At 42.9% G+C, this 22,306-nt stretch overlaps 2 protein-coding genes across 2 annotated transcripts; both read left to right on the forward strand.

Annotated features, from left to right (window-relative positions):
* Positions 1-235: 235 nt before the first annotated feature.
* On the forward strand, positions 236-7,182 carry LOC129344553 (basic phospholipase A2 Sms-N6-like). The gene is made up of 5 exons (XM_055001301.1): positions 236-277; positions 638-691; positions 1,522-1,666; positions 3,806-3,912; positions 6,037-7,182. The coding sequence occupies exons 2-5, from the start codon at positions 646-648 to the stop codon at positions 6,177-6,179; spliced, it is 441 nt and encodes a 146-aa protein (XP_054857276.1). The 5' UTR covers positions 236-277; positions 638-645; the 3' UTR covers positions 6,180-7,182.
* A 2,634-nt stretch (positions 7,183-9,816) lies between these two features.
* Positions 9,817-18,195, forward strand: LOC129344554 (basic phospholipase A2 Sms-N6-like). Its single transcript, XM_055001302.1, has 5 exons — positions 9,817-10,275; positions 12,122-12,178; positions 14,005-14,149; positions 14,919-15,022; positions 18,037-18,195. The coding sequence occupies exons 2-5, from the start codon at positions 12,139-12,141 to the stop codon at positions 18,177-18,179; spliced, it is 432 nt and encodes a 143-aa protein (XP_054857277.1). The 5' UTR covers positions 9,817-10,275; positions 12,122-12,138; the 3' UTR covers positions 18,180-18,195.
* Positions 18,196-22,306: the final 4,111 nt, after the last annotated feature.

Consider the following 22,306-nt stretch of genomic DNA (forward strand, 5'->3'; position numbering starts at 1 on the left):
GCCTTCAGACATGTGAGTCATACGGTGTTCTTTGCACATATACCAAATGTGTTCTTCAGGCGTCCGCCTGCCATAGCATGAATGGGACTTTTTTCCCCCTCTGGGGAAGATACAAAAGAGAAATATCTATTTATAGAGCAGTCTATACTTCTGTATATGCAGCTGATAAATGAATTCCCAAAGGGGTGGGGACACTTCTGGGTTCATATATAAGCTGAGTCAGTAAACGGAGGTGATATTTGTGCCATTGAGAACTTCCCTTCCGAACCTAGAAAAGGTAAGTGGAGAGAGGCCAGGGTCTCTGGGTCACTTTGCTCTTTGCATCTGCTGTTGTGCATTTCCCCCACGTGGTAGCTGCCGTGGCAAATGAATGTGCCCTCCACAAAACAGAGACCAACTTTTCGTTACTTTTATTAACGAGTTAAATCTCATCATTAGGACGGGAGCGTGCCTGAGAAGCAATCCTGGTTTCCCTGATTCCCAGAGGCAGGAAGACTCGGGGTTGATGTGCTGGTATCCCAGCCCAAACTGCTTGCAGTTACCCCCTGCAACCAGAGGCTGTGGTGGCGCAATGGAGGCGGTGCAACGCACTATCTCTGTGTAAAGGCAGATCAAAATGTTTGGCTTTCTTCTTCAGGGGCTGCCATGGAGAAGAATCTGCCTGCATTGGTGGCACTGCTGTTTGCTTTTGGTAAGTACCAAAACATAAAATAGGGTTTGCCCGAGGAGCCAATGCAACAGTGACATCTTTTCCTTTACTTCAGGGCAGTCAGGGGAGGGGGCTGCTCCTTTGACTAGGAAATCAACTCTGGGGGAAGTTGAATTTCCCAGTTAGGAATAAAAATATGTTAACAACAATCATGTGGCACTGAAGAGGCTTTTGCAAGGGGAAATCAGCAAGAGATGGGAAGAGCAAAATGATTATTTAGATATTTCTATCCTGCTGTTTTGCCCAACGGGGACTCAAAGCAGCTCACAACATTGTTCTCCTCTCTTCCATGTTATCCTTACAACAATCCTGTGAGGCAGATCAAGATGGGTAGCCCTGTTAGTCTTCTGCAGCAGTAGAAAACAGTAGGAAAAAGGCAATGGCTTTTTTCACACAGCCAAAGCCTCCAGAAGATCGTGCAAAACTCACGGAACGAAGCGTCTTCCTAGCTTGATTTCCCAGCATGATCCCGTTTAATGGCCCGATTTCTAACGTCATCGCACCATTAAAAGGGATCATGCCAGGAAATCGCACTAGGAAGACACTTTGTTCCATGAGTTTTGCGCGATCTTACAGGTGCGTTTGAAAATGGCCAATGTGAGCAGGAACGTCACTTCCAGGTGACTGCTCAAGTCACCATCTTGGCTACTCCTCACTCCTCCAGATTTTGTCCTGCAAATGTCCTCTCTTGCTCCTGTACACATTCGCCTTTTGAGACAAACGAAAGGTTGGAAAGCAGCTTCTAATGTACAGTTCTAATTAGGCTTTTCAACGCCTCGAAGTTTGAGATTCATTTTATACCTCTTCTCCAGGTGTAGTCATAACAGATGGCAATCTCTTCCAACTTCAGAAGATGATCAAAGAAGCTACTGGAAAACAAGCCATACCAAATTATTCCAGCTATGGATGTCACTGCGGACTGGGAGGCAAAGGAAAACCACTGGATGACACCGATTGGTAAGGTGACAAATTGTCCGAGCATGAACATCACTCCCATCCTGCAGTCACTCCATTGGCTACCCATTAGTTAAAGTGCTCAGTTCAAGGTATTGGCTATCACTTACAAAGCTCTTCATAGCTTGGTCTGGCATACCTACGGGACTGCCTCCCTCCCTATGCTCCTCCGTGGCAGCTTCACTCTTCCAAATAGGGTCTCCTGTAAGTGCCACCTTGCACATCGGCAAAACTGACTGCAGCCCATACATGCCCCCTGCCCTGTGGAACGGCCTGCCTGAGGAGGTCTGGAGAGCCCCCACTCTCCTGGCTTTCCACAAATGATGTAAAACCAAAGTATTCAAAAAGGCTTTTTACTCAGGTAGGTGGGCTGTATTGTAGGGAGGGGATCTCAGATGATCCGCTAATGAGTTAGGAACCATAGACCTCACCATTCGGTTGTATTGGATGCCTGTTAATGCTATGTGAACTTGTGTCTATTTACCCTATGGCATTGTTTATGAAAATGTTCCTGATATTGACTGCACTAATCTCACACTGTATAATCCACCTTGAGTCTCAGTGAAAAAGGTGGACTATAAACAACATACATACATACATACATACATACATACATACATACATGCATACATGCATGCATGCATGCATGCATGCATGCATGCATCTAAGAGAGCCATTCAGGTCAGCCAGAAGTTTCTTAGTTGCAGAGTCTTCATACAATTCTGTTGCCCTTCCCAGATGCCCTTCTTAATCTTCAGGCTAACAAACTATCTTCCAACATTGTCAGCTCTAGTGAATATGTGCATAGGCGGGGGGCCGTCCACTGAATTGACAATATATAAAATAAACTGCCCCAAATTTATTATGACAAGGCTATAGACACACTGAAAATATGAATCTGAAATGTGTGGACATGACTTCTAGTTCTTCAGCAACAAAAACTGGAACAATTATAGTGCAGTCTTATCAGAATTAGTCTCTCTACACTGTTACTTCTTTTACGAGTTCTCCACGGAGCCACCCCTGTTCAGACACACGTCGCCTTGGGGACTGGCTTCTTTAAAAAAAAAACCAGCATGCTAATGGGCTCGGAAAGCTTCACTGGGGTGAAGGAAAGCTCCTGCCTTTCTCCCAAGCTTTTTTCCCTGTGCAAAAACAGTGTGGAGGAGAGAAATTTCCCCTTTTCTGCTGCTCCACATGGAGGTATTGTGTGCACACGTGGCAGGAGAAAGGGGGAAACTCTCCTTTCCAGCACTGTTTTTGCACAGGGGAAAAAACTTGGGAGAAAGGCAGCTCTTCCTCCTCTGGCAACAGCTTTCCGAGCCCATTTTATACCCTTGGTTTTTTTTTAGTAGAAGCCAATCCCTAACCTGATGTGTGTCTGCGCAGAGCACAGGTTGGCCCTGTGGAGAACTTGTAAAACAAGTAACGTGTAGATAGTCTGTTAGTCCAATGACTTCAACGAACTTAGAAGGGTGTACTTATGTTTAGGATTGCCCTGTGCATCTTCCTCAGGACCAGATTGTCCATCTTTGGACATTCTGTAACTGCATGATGGCAGAGAATTCTAGCTCAGGGAAATGTAGGCAGCTTGGCGGAATGTTGGACAAGTGACAGTTGAAAAGTCCATTGGACAGCGGTCCGAGAGCCAAGCTGCAAGACCAGGATGCCTACATTTCCCATTGAAACTTGAGGGAAGCTAACAAGCATCCAACCTGTGTCATTCATCACTTGTAGCTTGGCCCTCAGTATGGCAAGACCAGGGCTAGAATCTGGTGGAATCTCAAACTCTCCTCTCAAAATGGCTGCCGCAGGAGATGGTGGAACTATAAAACGAATGCTGTGACAAGCAGAGCCACACACACACATGCACATGAGACTAACATGTGGGAGAGAAGAGAAGGAGTTTACGTATATATACTTGGAAAGAGGTGTGAGAGAGAGAATTAATCTGACACTGTGGTTGCAGCTGCCACCAAAATCAGATTTCCAGTACTGGGCAAGAGCTCTGCCTGGACCCACCCACTTTCTGAAAACACTAGAGCACAGGCGTCAGCAGGCACCACATTAGAGACCCCTGACCTAGTTGTTCACATCACATCACTGGGTTACTCACACTGTATTGCTTTGCCCTTCTCTCAGGTGCTGTCATTATCACGACTGCTGCTATGAGAAAATGGAGAATCAGGGGTGCAAACCCAAAACGGTCTCCTATTCCTACAGCTACCTGTCTGGGAACATGAACTGTGGTGAGTTGACTGTGCCAGCACATTACTGGGATACAACGGTGGTGTGGCATTTAGGTTTCCACATCAGAGTTGAGTCTCTTAAAACATGCCTTTGTTTTTGAAGCGGCTGACAGAAACAGAGCAAGCCTGACACCATGTTAAAGAATTGCTGATCAGCCAGCTTTGTACTGGGCCAATTCCGCACGGCTTACCTGAAGCCGGAACGTTGCGGAACATGCCGGAAAAAACGCGGAAGATCGTGTTTTCTCATGTGAGTTTTGCACAACATCACGCAAAACTCGCACGAGAAAACATGATCTTCGGCGTTTTTTCTGGCATGTTCTGCAACGTCCCGGCTTCAGGTAAGCCGTCCGGAATCGGCCCTGGTCCGGCCAATAGAACTATCAACTAGTCAGCCTTGGCGGGGGCAGGAGGTGTCAGGGGCACAAAACTCTGTAAACTTCAGACACTGCTGGGCTCTTCCCACTTCCAGTAGCAGTGGGCTTAAGGCTTTTGTGGGCCCCACAATGATGGTGTCATCCAGGCTATAGTAAAACTAAGTAGGTTTGCTTCTGACTGAGTGACTCTCAAATTTATCATCACTTAAATTGGGCCTAGATTAAGACATGTTGAGGCCCTCAGAAGGAGGGGGTTGAATTGAGAGGAATCTCTTAATGTGAGGCACTAAACTGTTGGGTTGTGCATAAATTTGGTTCTGGTATAGGGTCGGCAGTCAGTGGCTGGCATCCAGCAGGAGACTGGGGGACAGGGGCACAGTCACAAGAGGCACAGTCACATCAACGGCATCACATCATTTTCAGGTTGAACTTTCATGGGTAGAATTTATTTTGGAAAACTTATGCGATTCCTCTCCAGAGCCCTGATTGAGGCAGCTTGCCCAGGTGAGGTGGGTAGCAAAAGGTGCAGCAGTAGCACCTTTATCAGCAGTAGCACCTTTTAAGACCAAAGCTGAAGCATTCCTCTTTAGCCAAGGTTTTTTTTAAAAAAGCTGTTTTACGGTCTGCTCCTAGCCTGAGGATTCTTTATCTATTATTTTACGCTGCTCTGTTTATGTGACCTTCATGCCCTGGCTTGTTTTTATTTATTTAATTAATTAGCTTGCATTGTTTCATTGATGCATTTTTATTTTTTTGTTTTTTTTTGTTTTTTTGGCACTGTCTTTTCCTTTTTTGGTTTTGTTGTGCACTGCCTCCAGCAGTTCTGGAGACAGCATATAAATTTTCTAAATAAATGTTCTGAAACAAACAAAAATAAATGGGCAGAACCAAAATGGGAAGATGCAAGACCGTGCTTCGCATTGGAGACAAGCCTTGTGTGCTTGGCGATAGAAATAGCATTGGGGCGCTTACCTTGGGAAATCCTGGGAGATTTTGAGGACGGTGCCTAGTGAGGGTGGAGATTAGGGACAGTTATGATGTCACTTTTGGGTCCTGTTCTAGGATCGTCCCCTAGTCTCTATGGAAAGACCATAGAGATACGGGGAAATTCCTAATGCATCACTACAGAGGATATCGTGTGGCATAGGAAGCGTGATTATAGATGGTTGTGAGCTTGTTTTGCTGGCTGGTGTGTGTGAAGGAATGAAAATAATAAAAGCATATACTTGGGTTATATTTAGAAAATAAAGGAGAGTTCTTTATTGCAAGAACTCCATACTTTGATAGGAAAGGAGGAGAGACAGATCCTAACTACTTATCTAGTCTAAGGATGGGCATGGATGGCAGGACAAGGTCTGCATCCATGCTGCCAAGATGGAGGGAGGAGAATGAGAAAGGTGTTGCCTGGAACAAAGCCAGGAAGAGAAGGAGGGAGAGGGAGGAAGTCAAGAGGAAGAAATCCTGAGAATAGCAATCTGTATATTAAAGGACAGTCAGAGCAGTAAACAATAGTAAACAGTAAACAGAGTGCCCTGACCTCTCTATCTTTATAACTCTTTGGTTTGTCCCCCTCTGAAAACTGAAGAGAGAGACAGCGCTGGATCCTCCTCTTCCAACATTGAAGTGATCTAGTGCCCCTAGCAGTGAAGTCTTGAGAGCTTAAGAGATGCTTAGTCCCAAAGTCTTGCACATTTAGGATTCCAATGTCTTCTCCTGAGCTGCAAATGCTATTTTGTTTTTTCCTCAGGTGGTGGAACATCATGTGAACAGCAGGTCTGTGAATGCGACAGAAACTTGGCGATGTGCTTGAAAAAACACTTGGGGAGCTACAGCTGGAAACTTCGCTTCTATTGGAACATCTTCTGCTCCAATTCAGCCCCTGAGTGCTAGTTAAAGTGGGACAGTCCTGTTTGTAGAAACCCCTCCAAAAAGGGGGAACTTTTGTGGGGGAGGATACAAGGGCAAAACCACTTCCTCTAAAATGGCAATTGTCAAATTCAAAGAATCAGAAGTAAGACCTGTATCCCAAGCTATAATAATCTAAACACACAAAAGGAGTTTGCTTCTTAAAGCCAATTGACCCCATTTGAATTGTGGTGCTGAAATGAAAGCAATTAGGATACCTCTGGAGCACCTTTGTGTAGCAATTCAGAATGGTGTTGTGGTAAGGGGGAAATAAGCCTCAGTTTGGGAGTAGGCCCCCAAATTAAGTGCTGTTGGAATCCATCAGTGTGGAAGAACAGTCTAGTCTGACTGCCCCAGAAACTCAGCAGCAAAGGTCTTCATCTGCAGCACACATAATTATTGGCCAATATTAGTTAGGGATGATCATGTTTTAGTGATGGAAGAAACAGTATCTTTCACTAACCAGTAGTGTGCAAATTTTCTGTTCTTGCTGGTGGGTGTTAAAACCCCCATTTGTAGTGCTTTTTTAAGGCCAAAGGGTGATTCTTTCATTTGGCGGTTCAAAATAATTAACTAGCTTGGAGAGACCAATTTCAGCTTCATAACGTTTTAATTGCATGTATAATTATATATACAATCAAATAATAGCTGTTGGTAAAAATCAGAACTGGCACTCTCATACACCCATATGCAGTTGCTCAGTTCTGCGTGTCTTCATTGTAAGTTCCTTTTGTTTTTCTGGCACTGTCTAGCTGTTTACCCACAACTGGTCAGCCTAGTTCTATATGACCCATTCCTTGAATAAATTCCACTATATCACTCCACCCTTTAAAGGGAATGTGCCTTCGAAACACAAAGAGAAAGTCTATTATACATCTCATAATAATAAAATGATAATAGGGAATGATTTTTTTTAACATTTTCATATTATGAGATACATAATAGATTTTCTGTATTGTCGAAGGCTTTCACGGCCGGAGAACGATGGTTGTTGTGGGTTTTCCGGGCTGTATTGCCGTGGTCTTGGCACGGCAATACAGCCCGGAAAACCCACAACAACCATCAATAGCCAAGACCACAGCAATACAGCCCGGAAAACCCACAACAACCATCAATAGATTTTCTCTTTGTATTTTAGGAATGCCAGATGTCCCCCTACCTACTGGGAGGTGGGACCCAGTGCTTACTTTTTTGGTGTTTGCGGTGCTCCTTGCGTGTGTGTTCCCGTGCCTACGCAATGATGTCAGTTCCAGGAAGTGATGTCATCACACGGACATGGGAGCACACGCACGCTTCTCAGCAGGCTGATTTGGTGGGGGTATTTTAATATATTATCTATTTAATATATTAAATAGATAATATGTATTAATATATTAATATATATTAATATATTAATATATTATAATATTAATATATTGATATATTAATATTTAATATTTAATATATTATCTATTTGTTAAACAGTTGTGGTGGCGGTGAAAGTATGTAATATTGAATAGGCAATAATGTTGAAACTAAATATGTAGTTGCAAAACAGATCAGCTATGAAATTTTAAACTTAAAATGTTGAATACAAATGTTGAATATAAATTTGAAACCAAAAATGTTGAATATAAGCAAATAGTATTGTAGTCAGACAATGTTTTAAAAAATTAAATGAAGATGATGCTGGGAAGATATCCTTCCTGTTTTATAGATCTTGTTATATATACTTATTTTGATCCATACAACTATGTTATATAATCCCTTTTTTCTTTTCTATACTTTGTTTTTTAAAATAAATATATATATATTAAAAATAAATAGAGGGAATTTGCCTTAGGATTACAGATCACTTTGGAGGAGGCCTTCTTTGTCTTAGGGGGTCAAGCAGGTAGACATTCCTCAGGTGCAGTTCTTACTGGATTGGGGAATGCATCTGGAAACAATTCAGATAAATCCCCAGTCCTTGAGGTTGTAAGAGCTGCCATTTTTTTCAGGGTCAGAAATGAATCTGGCCCGTGTTCCCACTGGATTTGACCACTGCCAGTGTTCTCTTTAGAGTCTAAAGAGGCAGCTTTTCTCCCTGTAATGTGGCTGGACACTGGACATTACAATATTCTAGCTCTCCTAGGATCTCAACATCTGGCAAAAGGTCCAAATGAAGGTCCGCAATTGGGTTGTTCTTCTCTTCCTACAAATTTCAAAAAGGGTTTCATGTCATTGCAATGAGCTTAAGATGTCTGAGCGTTCTGGCCCTCCGAGACAACGCTTTCACTATTCAGTAAGGTCCTCTGTGCTTTCAGCTGAATTTAGAGCATTAACCTCTTTTGACATGATTTAGGTTTTCAGCTCTCTTTGGTCTCCAGTTTTGGCAGTCTGTGATGTTACCTGAATATCATATTGTCCCTTCTGATGCTGTGATGCTTGCATTTGGTGTCTAATAGCCTCCTTCGTGGCACTAACCAGATGTTGCACATATCCAGGCACATGTGGGGTACTTTTTAAGGATTTCTTTCCCATTCATCCTCCAGAGGTAAACAGATTACACTTTCAAAGAGAAAGCTGTAAGTCCGATAGACTGAGCACTGCTTCTGTAGCCTCTTGGGGAATGCCAGGATAGTTTTGAATTTTGACAGTGCAGCAGATAGAAAGTTTGAAAGTTGGTAGGGAGGCATGTTGCACTTGGCTGGAAAGTTCCATCAGCCATTGTATGTAGTAGACTTTGAGGCAACTGGGACTCTTGGGGTGTAGCAAGAGACTTTGATGCACAGGAAAGAGCATCTTCCCAAACCAAGTGCATGGTAGGTAGAGTGGCAAATAAGTTAGCCAGCAGGCTGGGTTCATAACATGGGGAGATCAGGATAGACAGCTGGAAATGAGGAGTCTCTCTACATGAGACGCCTTGGCATGTGTTTGTCAAGTGTAAGGAGACACAATGTCAGCCGGAAAGCATATTTTTAAAAGGGAGAGCCCGCAGAGATCGCTCCGCAGAGGGTTTGTTAATTTCATTTTCACCTCCCCTAAGGATCTGTCAATTTCACCTCTCCAGTCTAAAACTGTGTGGGATGGAAACCAGAGGGCAGCGCGGAATAGAAGTAGGCTGGTGCTGCCTTCCAGAGCTGGGCTTGGACCTGAAGTTTCCCTTCTGGCATTTCACATTCCCTTCACACAGCTCCAGCGTATAGCAAAGCCTTTGCCCTACCATCGCCTCTGTCTTTTTAAACTACCCTTCCCAGCTAACATTACATCTCCCGGCACGTGTTCTTCACGTGTCAGATGTCTTGTGTAGAGAGACTCTAGACTGCCTTCTCAGAGAGTCACATAGCTACAGAAAGACATGGTGAAGAGATCCAGGCAGGAGAGGGCATTGGGGTTCCTTGAACATGAAGAAAGGGAGAAAGCAAAAACATGCCCCCACCAAATCTTCTAAAACAGCATCTAGAGGATGCCCTTCACAAAAGGTTAGGATTGGGTACCCTTGGGGTACCATTTGGGGCAAGACTGATAATTTGGGATCTTAACAGATCTTCAGTTATTTTATTACAATTATTCATTGAAAGGGAAGTAAATCTTCCTGGGTGTAGGACTGATTCAGGCCTGAAATTATAATTCCGTGTGCCTCTTCAGTTATCAGAAAGTATTGGTATGGGTGTTCCAGGTCTCTTACACAAATACTATGATCTGAGGATAATACCAGCATAATGGAAACTTCCATAACACCCACTGGAAAAAGCTACCACTAGGATTGCAAAATATGATGTTCGGAAGTGCAAGTGACAATTGCCGCTTCAGCATTCTTCCAAACCGTAATTTGGGATATACGCACAGACAGACAAGGATCAGGTGGGGTATTTTTTAGAAGACCAGAAAAGAACTTGTTGGAGAGGTTTCAGTATAACTGTCCAGTGGAGAAGAAACCTGCTTTTCCAGTTGAGCCTGGAACACGGGGGATTTTCCCCTCTCTTGCCATAAAACTCTTCTGTTGGCTATAAAGTCCAGTCCAGGCACCTTCAAGAGAAGATAGCCAAGACCAAGAGAGAAAACAAGAGTTGCCAGCACAGACTGTAGATTCCCAAGACATTTTCCGAAGTTGGAGACAGTAAGTACTATATTGACTGTATTTACTAGGTCCAGGATTTCTGGTCTAGATAGAAGGCAATGGCTATATATCTTCTGCCCCATTGCAGGGCTGTAATGGAGAAAATTGTGCTCCCTCAGACTGTTTCAGGTTGGGAAAACAGCATAAAGGGAAGGCTGAATCCCCAGTTTGCTTGGGAAATGAACTCCCGGGAGTATAATACATGGCTACCGGCTTCAAAGTAAGGTTAGATAGGCCAACAGAACGCGTCAATAATTATGTCTGTTTGGCTCATTGTAAGTCAGTCATGGAGAAAGGAGGGTTAAAATGCTCTAATAGAATAACTATAGTATTTATAAATGTAGTATAGTATGTATAAATATAGTATCAATATTATCATTTTCAACTTATATTGGGTATTGCTGGGAGATTTGTTTCTCAGATTATGAATACAGCCCATTCTTCAATTGCTTTGTGTCAGAGATCCTAAGTTGAGTCTTTAACATCTCTAAATTAAAGACAAATTGAGAGCCTTTGGGCCATGACATAAACCAGTTAATTCTTGATGATAGCCACTTCTGTGTACTTTTGGAACAATTATTATTTAACTGTAACTCTTTGAGAAAGATATATTTTGAAACGGGCCAATAAGAATCTAGATATCTCATTAGAGAATCTATGACTTTCCACAGCCACTTGAGAAAATCCCACAAGTTTCAAGTTCTCCTCGATACCATTGAGAAGGAGTGCTTTTGGACTTTTCTCTGTTTCATCATTTATGACTCTTGGATGATATTGGAATATGTTCTGAGGATTTTCATTGTTACTTGTTGCTCTCTATGCACTTTATATATCTTATGTGCAATATATTTACCTTTGGTAATTAGCACTTTAGTACTTGCACTTTGATATCCTGTATGTACTTCCTTTGCACTTTTAGAATTCACTCTCTTATGGTGCGGAGAACTGTTGGGTAAATTTATATACATTATACAGAAGGGTCATATTGTATTATTCTCTATATTAGTCTGTAATAAATTGTATTAATTTCTATCTTTAATGTCCTTAATTAGCGGGTCTTTTTGCTGCATCTCTAAATTAAAGGCAGCAGGTGTCTCAAGACAGGCGACACATACACAGACCAAGAATAACAAGATTTATGTATTTGTTTGTTGGATTTATATCCCGCCCTGCCCGTAAATGGGCTCAGAGCAGGGCACAGCATCATAAAGCAACAATTTCAAAAGATATATAAACAATAAATACAATACATTAAAGTTTAAAATCATAAAACAATAAAATATAAAATATTTTAATATAATGGAATACATTGAAAGCATAACCATCTAAGACAGTCTCCTACAGCCAGTTGCGCTCTGAGGTGTATGTTGTTGACTCTCTACATTTTTCATCCCATTTTGAAAAGGCCAGACTAAGTTTGATGTTCACTTGCATGCAGCTGGTTCTAGAGGGTTTGTCAGTACATTTGTGTGCATGAGCATGCATGTGCGCTACCTTTTTGTGACAAAAAGTGGAAAATTCGTTTTACATTTTTTCTGCTTAAAATCTCTCTCACGTAGACTCACTATTGTTTGCTCTGCGTAGGAAAAATACAGGTAAGGCATAAAGGAGCTGTGTTTCATAGAACAAACAAGAAACAGGGTAGGGGACAAACTCATGGCAGTCACATGTTCTTGAGCCTTCAGAAGGTAATTAGTTGATTACTCAATTAACAATGACAGATGTAGAGCCAAATACTTTTTGGTAATATATATAAGACTGCTACCTTCCACTGTATCTCTGTTAGTATGTTGCGTTGATCACCATCCAGTCTTGGCATTCAAACCTCGTGTTGCCCTTTTTTCAGGTCCTTATCGGAGAGACATGAAGATCCTTTTGGGAGCGATTGTGCTACTGGCCTGTAGTAAGTACCCAACAAAGTTGACTGGACCCTCTGTGGAGGAACTCGGCAACGGTCCCAAACATCTTATGGGGGAGCTGCTGAGCTTTCACAACTGTTGTGGCTGAGGACAGGGAGAAGAAAAAAAGGACTCCAGCAAAAACGAACACTGAGTATGGACCTGGAAGGTCTATGACCAAGTTTGTTTTGCTGCATTAGCCCTGTTCGGTAATTATGATTTTCGTGATCCAAATGAGCATAAGGAGAGAAGAATTCGGGATTACTACGCACAATCCGCTTGATAAGCATTTTGTTTTAGCAGAGCAGTGTGTGTATTTTCCAGCTTGGATGCATGTTTTTGGAAGGTAAGCTGGAAAATATGTGTGTTGTTCTATTCACACAAAATGGTGACTGCATGTACTAGGATCATTGTGTGTAGCACGCTTTCCCGTGGGAACACAAAAATTATAATGACTGAACAGCCTTTTCAGAGCCTTGGCGAAGTGCCATTGCTCCCCAGCACATTTATTCACTTATTCCATTTAAAATAGTTATACTCTGCCTTTCAGCCATAGTTTCCAAGATGACATACACTGTCCATGAACAACAGTAAACAGTTTGTCAGTCCCAGAATAAAGGCACAAGAAGCAGCAGCCGTTCCAACTAAAAAATGTCCTTGGATTTTCTGGATCCTGATCTTTGAAGGACAGGCTGAGCACCAGCATGGTATAGTGGCTAGAGTATTGGACTAGGGTCTGGGTGACCCAGGTTCGAATCTTGCTCTGCTATGGAAGCTGTTTGGGGGACTTGGGCAAGTTGTTCTCTCTCACCTAGCCTACCTCCCAAGGTGGTTGATGTGAGGATGAAATGGAGGAAGGGAGAAGGATATTTTAAACCATGTGAGTCTTCACTGGAGAGAAGAGCAGAGCATAAATAAATAAAGAAGTGGTCTTATAAGAAGGATAGTTAAATCGATATGCTTGGAACAGCCAATCAGAAGTGCTGATGTCGCTGAGTTCTCCGTCCCTTAAGCCAAAGGAGATGGATTTAAAGTACTGTTGTTGTTGCTGCTGCTGCTGTAGTAGTAGTAGTAGTAGTAGTAGTAGTAGTAGTAGTAGTAGTAGTAGTAGTAGTAGTAGTAGTAGTAGTTGTTGTTGTTGTTGTTGTTTTAAGCAATTGATTTTTAAAAGAACAGGGACATTTTATAGAGACAGGATATTTGACCAGGAACTGGGAAATTTCCCTAAAGTACTAATAAGACACCCAGGCTGAGTGTGATTCCATCTGCAAATTTGATCATCATTCATTATTAGAGAACAACATTGCTAGGAACCCATCGCATTCCAGTCTTTTCTGTGCTCTTTCTCCTTCTCTGGCTGCATCCACACAAGAGTCATTTTGCGCTGAAGAAAAAATCACTTTCCTGCAAACATGAAGTTGTTCCTACCTAGGGTTGCCAGGTCCAGGCTGGTAAATTCCTGGAGATTTGGGGGGTGGAGTTTGTGGAGGGGAGGGGCCTCAGAATGGTATAATGCCATAGAGTCCACCCTCCAAAGCAGCCATTTTCTCCAGGTGAACTGACCTCCATCACCTGGAGATCAGTTGTAATTCTGGGAGATCTCCAGCCACCACCTGGAGGCTGGCAACCCTATTCCTACCTGCAATTGCTTTCCTGCTAGTGATCAATAAACCCTGAGGCCAAATATCTAATATGCTATTGTCTCCATTGAGGTCATTTACACGGAACCTCAACATTAGTGGAGAACTCTGTTGATGAATATGGAAAGTAATAGCCAAGTCCCTGTCTTCCATACACTCTCACCAGCTAACTCCCTACAATTGCTTTGCAGGTATTCTTATGGCTCAAGGGAGCATCCTGGAATTTGGAGACATGATTAAAGTAGTCACTGGAAAAAGTGCATTCCCAGACTACACCACTTATGGGTGCTATTGCGGAATTGGTGGCAAAGGGCGACCTCGGGATGCCACTGACGGGTAATCGATAGCAAAGCCATTCTTTTCCACTAGGATTTATTCTGGGGGGAGGTTGGTTACAGTTAACCAGTTGGTAAAGTTACGGGCTCAGTTTATTACACCAGTTTTTTATAAATAGCCAGGAATACATTTGATCGATTCCAAGAACCCCAACGAACAGTCTACGAGTTTTAGAGGCTGCAGGCTTGGTAATGGAAAATCAAATGCTTGTCAAAGCCTGAGAAATACATGGATTTCTCATTTCCGGAAACCATATGTGAGATTTTGCTTCTGTCACAGTTACTGCATGAGCCCATTACTCAAGGCATAGGATCCTTTTTAAAAAAACACTTGGGGAAATGCAGTTCGTCCTTCAGATACTGACTGTGATGCATGCGTGGTGTATTTGTGTGTCACATGCCGCTCTAGGGCAGCCAAAAGGAGGACCACCTTTGAAAGGCTTTTGGTTCTTGAGGCTGGAGGATTTTGATAAGCTGCTTGGAGAGAGATCTGCCATGTTTTTACAAAACTTGTGCCCTTTGTAGCTTTTAACAAGATGTGAAGGGAGGGTGTTGTCAGACGGATCCAAGAGGTTAATGCTTGCTTGTTAGCTTGAATACCAGTTGCTAGAGGCCTCTGTGGCGCATCCGTCAGCCTTCCAGCATCTAGCGGCATCTGGTCTGCCATAGGGAGAAAAAGAATGCTGGAATGGCTGGACTATTGGCCCGATGTAGCAGAGCGTTTATGTTTTTATATTTGTTTCAAGCTGTGCTCTCCTTTCTCCTCACAGTTGCTGCCTTGCACATGACTGCTGTTACTCAAAGCTGAGTGAGAAGTGCAACACCAAAACCGACAGATATAAATTCACCTATAACAATGGAGTCGTAACATGTGGTGAGTTGTCTTCCGAGAGTCAAAAAAAGTCACGGCGATGATCATAGGTTAATTTTCAAAAGGTAAAAGTTATGGGGCTGTGCGGCCCTGACAGAGCTCCACAGGGAGAAGAAGGGTTAATCCTTCACACAAACTCATGTACGCATGCGCGCACGCACATTTGTGGTTTCCAAACTGAAACTAGGATCCCTGTACTATTCTTAGCCTTTCAAGGTGAAGAAGAAAAAATCCTGCCCTTTTCCTGTTGGCAGCATCTAGAGTGGACGTATGAGGTGTTTCACAAAACTATGCAAATTTTGAAAGCCTAAACCTTCCCTGCATAAACAGATTGGGACCACTTGTGCATGGAATTTTACTTTATAAAGAAGAAACAGAGATCTACAAGGTCTATAAGGCTATGTTTGAACTGGTGTTTATTTACCTGTTCTGTATTTGTGCCTGTTGTAACATGCAGTGAGTTGTCTTCCAAGAGTCAAAAGAGTCATAGTGATGACCATAGGTTCATCTTCAAAAGGTAAAAGTTACAGGATCTTCTGGCCCTGATCAGGCTTAGAGATCCACAGGGCGAAGAAGGGTTACCCTTTGACACATTCATGGAGTGCCTGCACTGTTCTTAGCCTTTCAAGATGAAAAAGACAGGCCCCTTAAAGCGTTTGTCCTTTTGACAGTGCTAGTAACAGCCCAGTGGTTGTGTGTGCATGTGCTGTTCAGAAAAACTATGCAAGTATCGAAGAGTTAAACCTCCCCTCCCCTCCACTGAGAGATTGGGAGCACTTGTGCCTGTTATTTTACTTTTTAAAGAAGAGATCTGTGATTTCTATAAGGCTATGTTTGGATTGGCATTTACCTATTGTGTATTTGTGCCTGCGAGTCTCACTGTAGAGCTGACATGACTATTTGCCCTTTTAGTAAGTTTGAAATGTGTCAGCATTTCCAGTTTCCCCTATGCAAAGGCTGGGATTAGAATTCCACAGTTTGAATGTGAAATTTAATCATTGCAATTGAAAAGCTCTCGTCTGGGTTTATGCATATGCCAGGCCTTCTAACAGCATACTGGATAGACTGTTCTAATTGATAATCCCATCATGCTGCGTATCTCTTGCAAGGCACCTCATATGTCTGGCAATAACTGTGTGGGTGAAAGAAAATTGTCCCAAAGATTCCAAGTGCACAGAAAAAATATCTTGGGCGAAGCACTTGGCACCATTTCCAAAAGTTCTACATACTATAACAAATATGTCAGTGTGGTGGAGAGTGCCCTCAAGTCATAGCTGACTTATGGCAACGCCTGGCGGAGTTTTCATGACAAGAGACTAACAGAGGTGGTTTACCATTGCCTGCCTCTGCAACCCTGGTCTTCATTGAAGGTCTCCCATCCAATTACTTACCAAGGTTGACCCTGCTTAGCTTCTGCTGAGATCAGGCTCACCTGAGCTATCCAGGTCAGGGCAAATATGTTAGTAAAAACTACAAATCAATATGTTTGTCCCCAGAGGAGATAAAGTCAAGAGAAATTGAATTCTTTCTCCAGGGTTGAAATCAGACCAACATTTGCTTCAGGGCCACAACATCATCACAGACTGCTTCCATAGAGCAACTATTCTCTGTGTGAACTCACTGCCTCTGCACACAGCGGGTTCCTATGCACACAGCGCATTTGTATGAACTTTCCTCTGTTATCCCCTCATGGCTCTTGTTTCCCCCATGTCACATCACCAGAGGGATTTTTGCCAGCTTAAAAAAAAATGACCATTATAACACTATAGTGCTATAGCAACTATTTTTTCTTAACTCAGCAAAAATCCATCTGGTGGCAGTATAGCAACTCACAATTTTTTTTGAATAAACAGTAAAATCTGTACTCAAGGATGAAGCCTGAGGGGAAAGCTTGGGGCCAGCCATGCTCTCTCAGCCTAATCTACCTCACAGGGTTGTTGTGAGGTAAAACAGGAGAGAACTATGGGTGGTGACCTGCAGCCCCTTGGATGAAAAGTGGGATCAAAATGCATTGTGGGAAATGTCAATTGTCTAATCAGAAGAACTCCTGTAGCTGCTTCATGGATTTTGAAAGATTTTTATCTAAAGGGGAATTTCAAAGTTTTTTCCTAAAAGATGAAAAATGGAGGCATCTCCAAAGACTCTTCAGCCAGGGGCTGAATACATCCAGGCAGTGCTAGCCTCTCCCAAGCCAATCTCTACAGGAATGTGTGGGAATCTGGGTTGCCATATTCAGGTTGGGAAATTCCTGGAGATTTGGTGGGAGGAGCCTGTGGACTGTGAATTTAGGGAAGGAGCTCAGCAGGAATGAGTTATGGCCTAAGAGGACATTTTCTCCAGAGGAACTGATCTCAGTAGTCTGGAGATCAGTTGCAATTCTAAGAGATCTCCAGCCCTTACCTGAAAGTTGGCAACCCTGATAATTGTGACACATTGAAGGAGCCCCATATTCAAGAAACGGGGCTGGGCAGCACCCTACCATCCTCACAGATATTTATTTACTTAGTTACTTAAGTTATGCCCCAACCTGGATAGCTCAGGTGAGCCTGCTCTCATCAGATCTCGGAAGCTAAGCAGGGTCGGCCTTGGTTAGTAATTGGATGGGAGACTTCCAAGGAAGATCAGGGTTGTAAAGGCAGGCAATGGCAAACCACCTCTGTTAGGTTCTTGCCACGAAAATCCCACCAGGGGTCGCCATAAGTCAGCTATGACTTGAGAGCACACTCCACCACACTTTAGTTATAACCTGGCTTTCCCCCCACTGGGAATCCAAAGTGGCTTTGCTTACCTGTGCCTGTATTCCCTCCTCATATTAATGAGCTGAGAGGGAGGCCTTGCCTTTATGCACTGGCACACTGCTGATGCGCTGGCAATATCATGCCCTACCGCCCTCAGAACATTGGCTAACATGCTTGGGTTTATGTTTTTGCCATGAATTTCTTTTAAAGTCCCTGTGGTGCAGAACCCACAGGCCATATGTGCCAGGCACCTTTTAACGCCATCCTTTCTGTCAACAGGTCAGGGAAGCTGGTGCGAAATGCAGACTTGCGAGTGTGACAAGGCCGCTGTCCTCTGCCTGCGAGACAACCTGAACTCTTACAACAAGGACCTCCGTTTTTACTTCGACATTCATTGCAATGAGGGACCCATGAAATGTTGAGGGGAAAGTTGTCTTACAAAAACAAAGTAAAATAATAAAACCACAAGTGAAGTTGTTCCGGGTCCTTTTTAAAAAATATAGATAATAAGCAGAAAGGAAGGCAAAATTATGGGGTTGGGTCAGGGCTTTGTTTCAGCGGGAACGAGGTGGAACGGAGTTCCGGCACCTCTTGAAAGAGGACCGATTCCACACGGCTTTCCTGAAGCTGGGACATTGCGCCATGTTGCGGATCATGCTGGGAAAAATGAGAAATATCGCATTTTCTCACGCGAGTTTTGCACGACGTCGCACAAAACTCGCGTGAGAAAACGCGATATTTCGCATTTTTCCCGGCATGATCCACAACGTAGCACAACGTCCCAGCTTCAGGTAAGCCGTGTGGAATCAGCCCAAGGGCAATCTAAACTCCCCTCTGTCTGGAGATCAGACCGGGGGGGGGGGACACCGGCCATGTGACTATTTTCGCAGAGAGTGATTTAAACTTTGTAAAACTCCCCCCTTCTTTCAGCTGACCCAAAGTGACATCATTGTGCAGTCCTGAGTTCCACCACTGAGAGCCAAGCTACAAGTGACAAATGACACTTGCCTGGCAAGTGAACAGACTCACATGTATTCCTCCCTGTTTACTTGCCGTTCACTTGTGCTCCACTTGATCAACGTGCTCCACTTGATCAACATGCCAGGCAAGTGTAATTCATCACTTGTAGCTTGGCTCTCAGTTCCACCACCTCTTTTCCCAGAAAAAAAGCCCTGGGTTAGACAATGCCAGTCTAGTACACTAGCACAGGAGGAAGAGACGTTATGTCTGGAGAAGGCACCTTGCACCGTCACTGCCAGAACAGTTCCGTGGAATTCAACCCACAAATCTAAACATTATGCAAATAGGGAACATTGCACGCTTGTGCTTATTTTGCAAAATACAGAGCTGAAGAGAGAATATAGGGTAAGTGCTCTCCCCAGATGAAGCCCCGGGTGGTTGGTCACGTGAGGAGTTGCCTCCTAAATTTGGTCCCGATAGTATCACCCCTGCCTAGGGTTGCCAGATGCAGGTTGGGAAATACCTGGAGATTTGGGAGGGGGGGAGAATGGGGAGGGGGGATTTGGAGAGGGGATGAAGCTTAGCAAGTTATAATGTCATAGAGTCCATCCTCTAAAGCAACCATTTTCTCCAGTGGAATTGATTTCTGTGGCCTGGCGAACACTTGTAATTCTGGGAGAGATCTCCAGGACCCACCTGGAGGTTGGTAGCCCTAAAGTCCTGCCACAATACAACTTCCTGCCTTTGGGCTGGCAACTGGAGAGTGTGGGGGAGGACACACTTTTCCCTCTTTGGGCCAAATTTGGCACTGGGGTTACCAGTTGAGTTGCTGACCCCTATGAAAAATCAACCTTGTTGGTGAAATACCATATAAGTTATAGTTCAAATTAGAAAAAGTAGGGAAAACTTGGCTTCAGCCATCTTGATGACATCATAAAACTCTTAAGCTGTCAACCAGAACAGGTTTTCACATTGAAACATAACACAGAGACATACACATTTCAGGAAAGCATAAAGAGGTTTCCACCTTACCTGATATTGACATCTGGTCTGTCCTTTGGTCTATTAACCAGCATTTTACGGGTCTGGCCAATAAAACTGGCATGCATATTTTTATCTGGGTGTAAATCCATTTGAAAGTGATGGAATTACTCCTAAGTAAGTGTGCATAAATAGCTATATAGTTCTGTCCTATACGTGTCTTATTGCAGGAATCACCTCCAAGCAAGCATGCCTGGAGGTAATTCCTGCGAACTGCTGTCTTTCTGCCTGGTTTTATGGAAAGTTAGGCAGATTTAATGCTGTACAAGAGAAAAGTGGGTTTACTTTCAAATAAAAGGTCATGTGATTGCATCCTTACAGCTGCTTCCCCTCAAACTCCCCAGTAACTCACTGCATCACACCCATGGATTAAAGGTTGATGTACCCCCTAATCCTGTTTGGAGTCTGTGGAAATCTCCCTGTTGCCACAATGTGCAAAACAGCATAATGAGAAGAGATGGGCTATTCCAAGGATAGCTAAATATGGGCGAGATGTTATCTCTGGCTGAAAATGTAGCTGAGAAATCAGAGATGTTTTCTGCTTATCTGTTTTTATTTATTAATTTGGTATGATCTTTTGCACTTTTCTTCTCTTCGCCAGAAGCTTGCTTATTGGCAAAAGGGAATAGTAATTAGGGTTGCTAATTAATAAATCCCTGAAGATTTTGGGGGGGAACCTGGGAAGGGTGGGGTTTGTGGTACCTCAGAGGGATATAATTCTGTAGAGCTCACCCTCCAAAGCAGCCATTTTCTCCAGGAAAATTGAACTCAGTAAATGAGTTGTAATTCCAGTAAATCTCAAGGCCCCACCTCGTGATTGGCAACCATAGTGATAGTTAATTCAGTCATTCATTTAGTTTATAATCCACTGTCCCCGCGAGCGGGCTCAGAGTGGATTTACATCATAAATACATAAAAACAATTATAAACAATTAAAACTTTGATAGCAATCATGTAGATACCATCATGTAGATATAGCATTAAACATAAAAGGCAGCTCATATTGCACCCTACATCTCAGTTCATAATGTTCGTTCTTGGTTTTGTACAAATTTAATTATTTCAGGTCAAGCAATAGCTAAATAAGGTTTATTTAGTTGAACTGCAGGGCTAAGCTTTTATATTAAAACGAGATGCAAATCAAACAAGGTTACAGGAAGGCTTTCTGTTTCTAGTCAGAGAAAGGGACTTTTCTGAAATTCTCTTCTAGTTTTGGTTAGTGTTGACTATGGCAGGAAATCTCCTTGGGAAGAATCCTACAATGATCAAAAAAGCAAATTAAGTGCAAATTTAGGCTTAGTTTTTCTTGTTTTGACATGAGCAAAAATTAGTCAGACATGGAAATGAATAAATGGTTTATTTAGTTTGATATCTTTAAAGATATTACTATTTCTTTAATTAATTAAATATATTGTTAATTAGATATATTAGCTTTGCATAAGACTTTTTAAGAAGCAAGAAATCTTTCTGGCTATTAGCCTTGGCTTTCATTAAGTCAAAGAATGGGCACTTGGGATTTTTTGTTTCGAGCCAAGTTTTAACGCAATGCTACTCAGTTCCAGAAAGGGTACCAAATTCTGTTCTGACAGTTTGAACATTTCATTCTCTCCCCAGCATTAGACAACAACAACAGGCTTTAGGCTCTTCTTGGAACTTAATTCGCTGCCGTTTTGGATATTCATCAAAGAAAAGATCTCTCTTATCTAAAGGAGATATTACAAAAAGGTCTTCTGGCACCTTAAAGACTAATGAATGTATTGCTACAGAAGCTTTTGTGAGCCAGATCTTACTTAGTCAAATGCATTAAATGTTACATTCGGTTGGCATAGAGATTTATACGCAGAGCTGTAAACATCAAAAAGGCAGACACTATTCAAAAGAGACGCCCAAGTTTCTCAAAACAGGGCATTGCAGAGCACAGGTGAAATTGAGATCTGGCAAAAAAGGTAAACAATCCCCTTGGAGGTGGTGTGAACTATTCCTTACTGTTGATGAGTTCGCAAAGTAAGCTGAAATCTGTATAGTGTACATAACCTTGTAAGGAGGAACAATACATTTTTGAAATGAGGTACAGCCAGGGCTTTTTTTCAGCTGGAACTCGGTGGAATGGAGTTCCGGCACCTCTTGAAAATGGTCACATGGCCGGTGGCCCCGCCCCCTGATCTCCAGACAGAGAGGAGTTTAGATTGCCGTCCATGCCACTGGCATGGAGGGCAAACTAAACTCCCCTCTGTCTGGAGATCAGGGGGCGGGACCACTGGCCATGTGACCATTTTCTCCTAGGATGATTTAAACTTTAAAAAACTCCCCCCTTGTTCCAGCTGACCCAAAGTGATGTCATTGTGCAGTCCTGAGTTCCACCACCTCTTTTCCCAGAAAAAAAGCCCTGGGTATGGCTATCCTAAGCCCTTACAGAATCCCAATCTGATAATATGAAATCTGTTTCTTGCTGGGGTTTCTCTTTGAAATTTATCTGCTTAAACCTTTTACACTTATTACTGAATGTATAATGAATAGAAGAGGAAAATGTTCTATATTTATACTTTGT

This window comes from Eublepharis macularius, chromosome 17, assembly GCF_028583425.1.
Source record: "Eublepharis macularius isolate TG4126 chromosome 17, MPM_Emac_v1.0, whole genome shotgun sequence".
Classification (NCBI taxonomy): Eukaryota; Metazoa; Chordata; class Lepidosauria; order Squamata; family Eublepharidae; genus Eublepharis; species Eublepharis macularius.

Excerpts from the sequence above, each read along its gene's own strand:
- LOC129344553 (XM_055001301.1), top strand. The coding sequence starts at position 646 with ATGGAGAAGAATCTGCCTGCATTGGTGGCACTGCTGTTTGCTTTTG. Across the intron at positions 692-1,521 it reads GGCACTGCTGTTTGCTTTTG|GTGTAGTCATAACAGATGGC; the intron begins GTAAGTACCAAA and ends CCTCTTCTCCAG. Across the intron at positions 1,667-3,805 it reads CCACTGGATGACACCGATTG|GTGCTGTCATTATCACGACT; the intron begins GTAAGGTGACAA and ends CCCTTCTCTCAG.
- LOC129344554 (XM_055001302.1), top strand. The coding sequence starts at position 12,139 with ATGAAGATCCTTTTGGGAGCGATTGTGCTACTGGCCTGTA. Across the intron at positions 12,179-14,004 it reads GATTGTGCTACTGGCCTGTA|GTATTCTTATGGCTCAAGGG; the intron begins GTAAGTACCCAA and ends ATTGCTTTGCAG. Across the intron at positions 14,150-14,918 it reads CCTCGGGATGCCACTGACGG|TTGCTGCCTTGCACATGACT; the intron begins GTAATCGATAGC and ends TTCTCCTCACAG.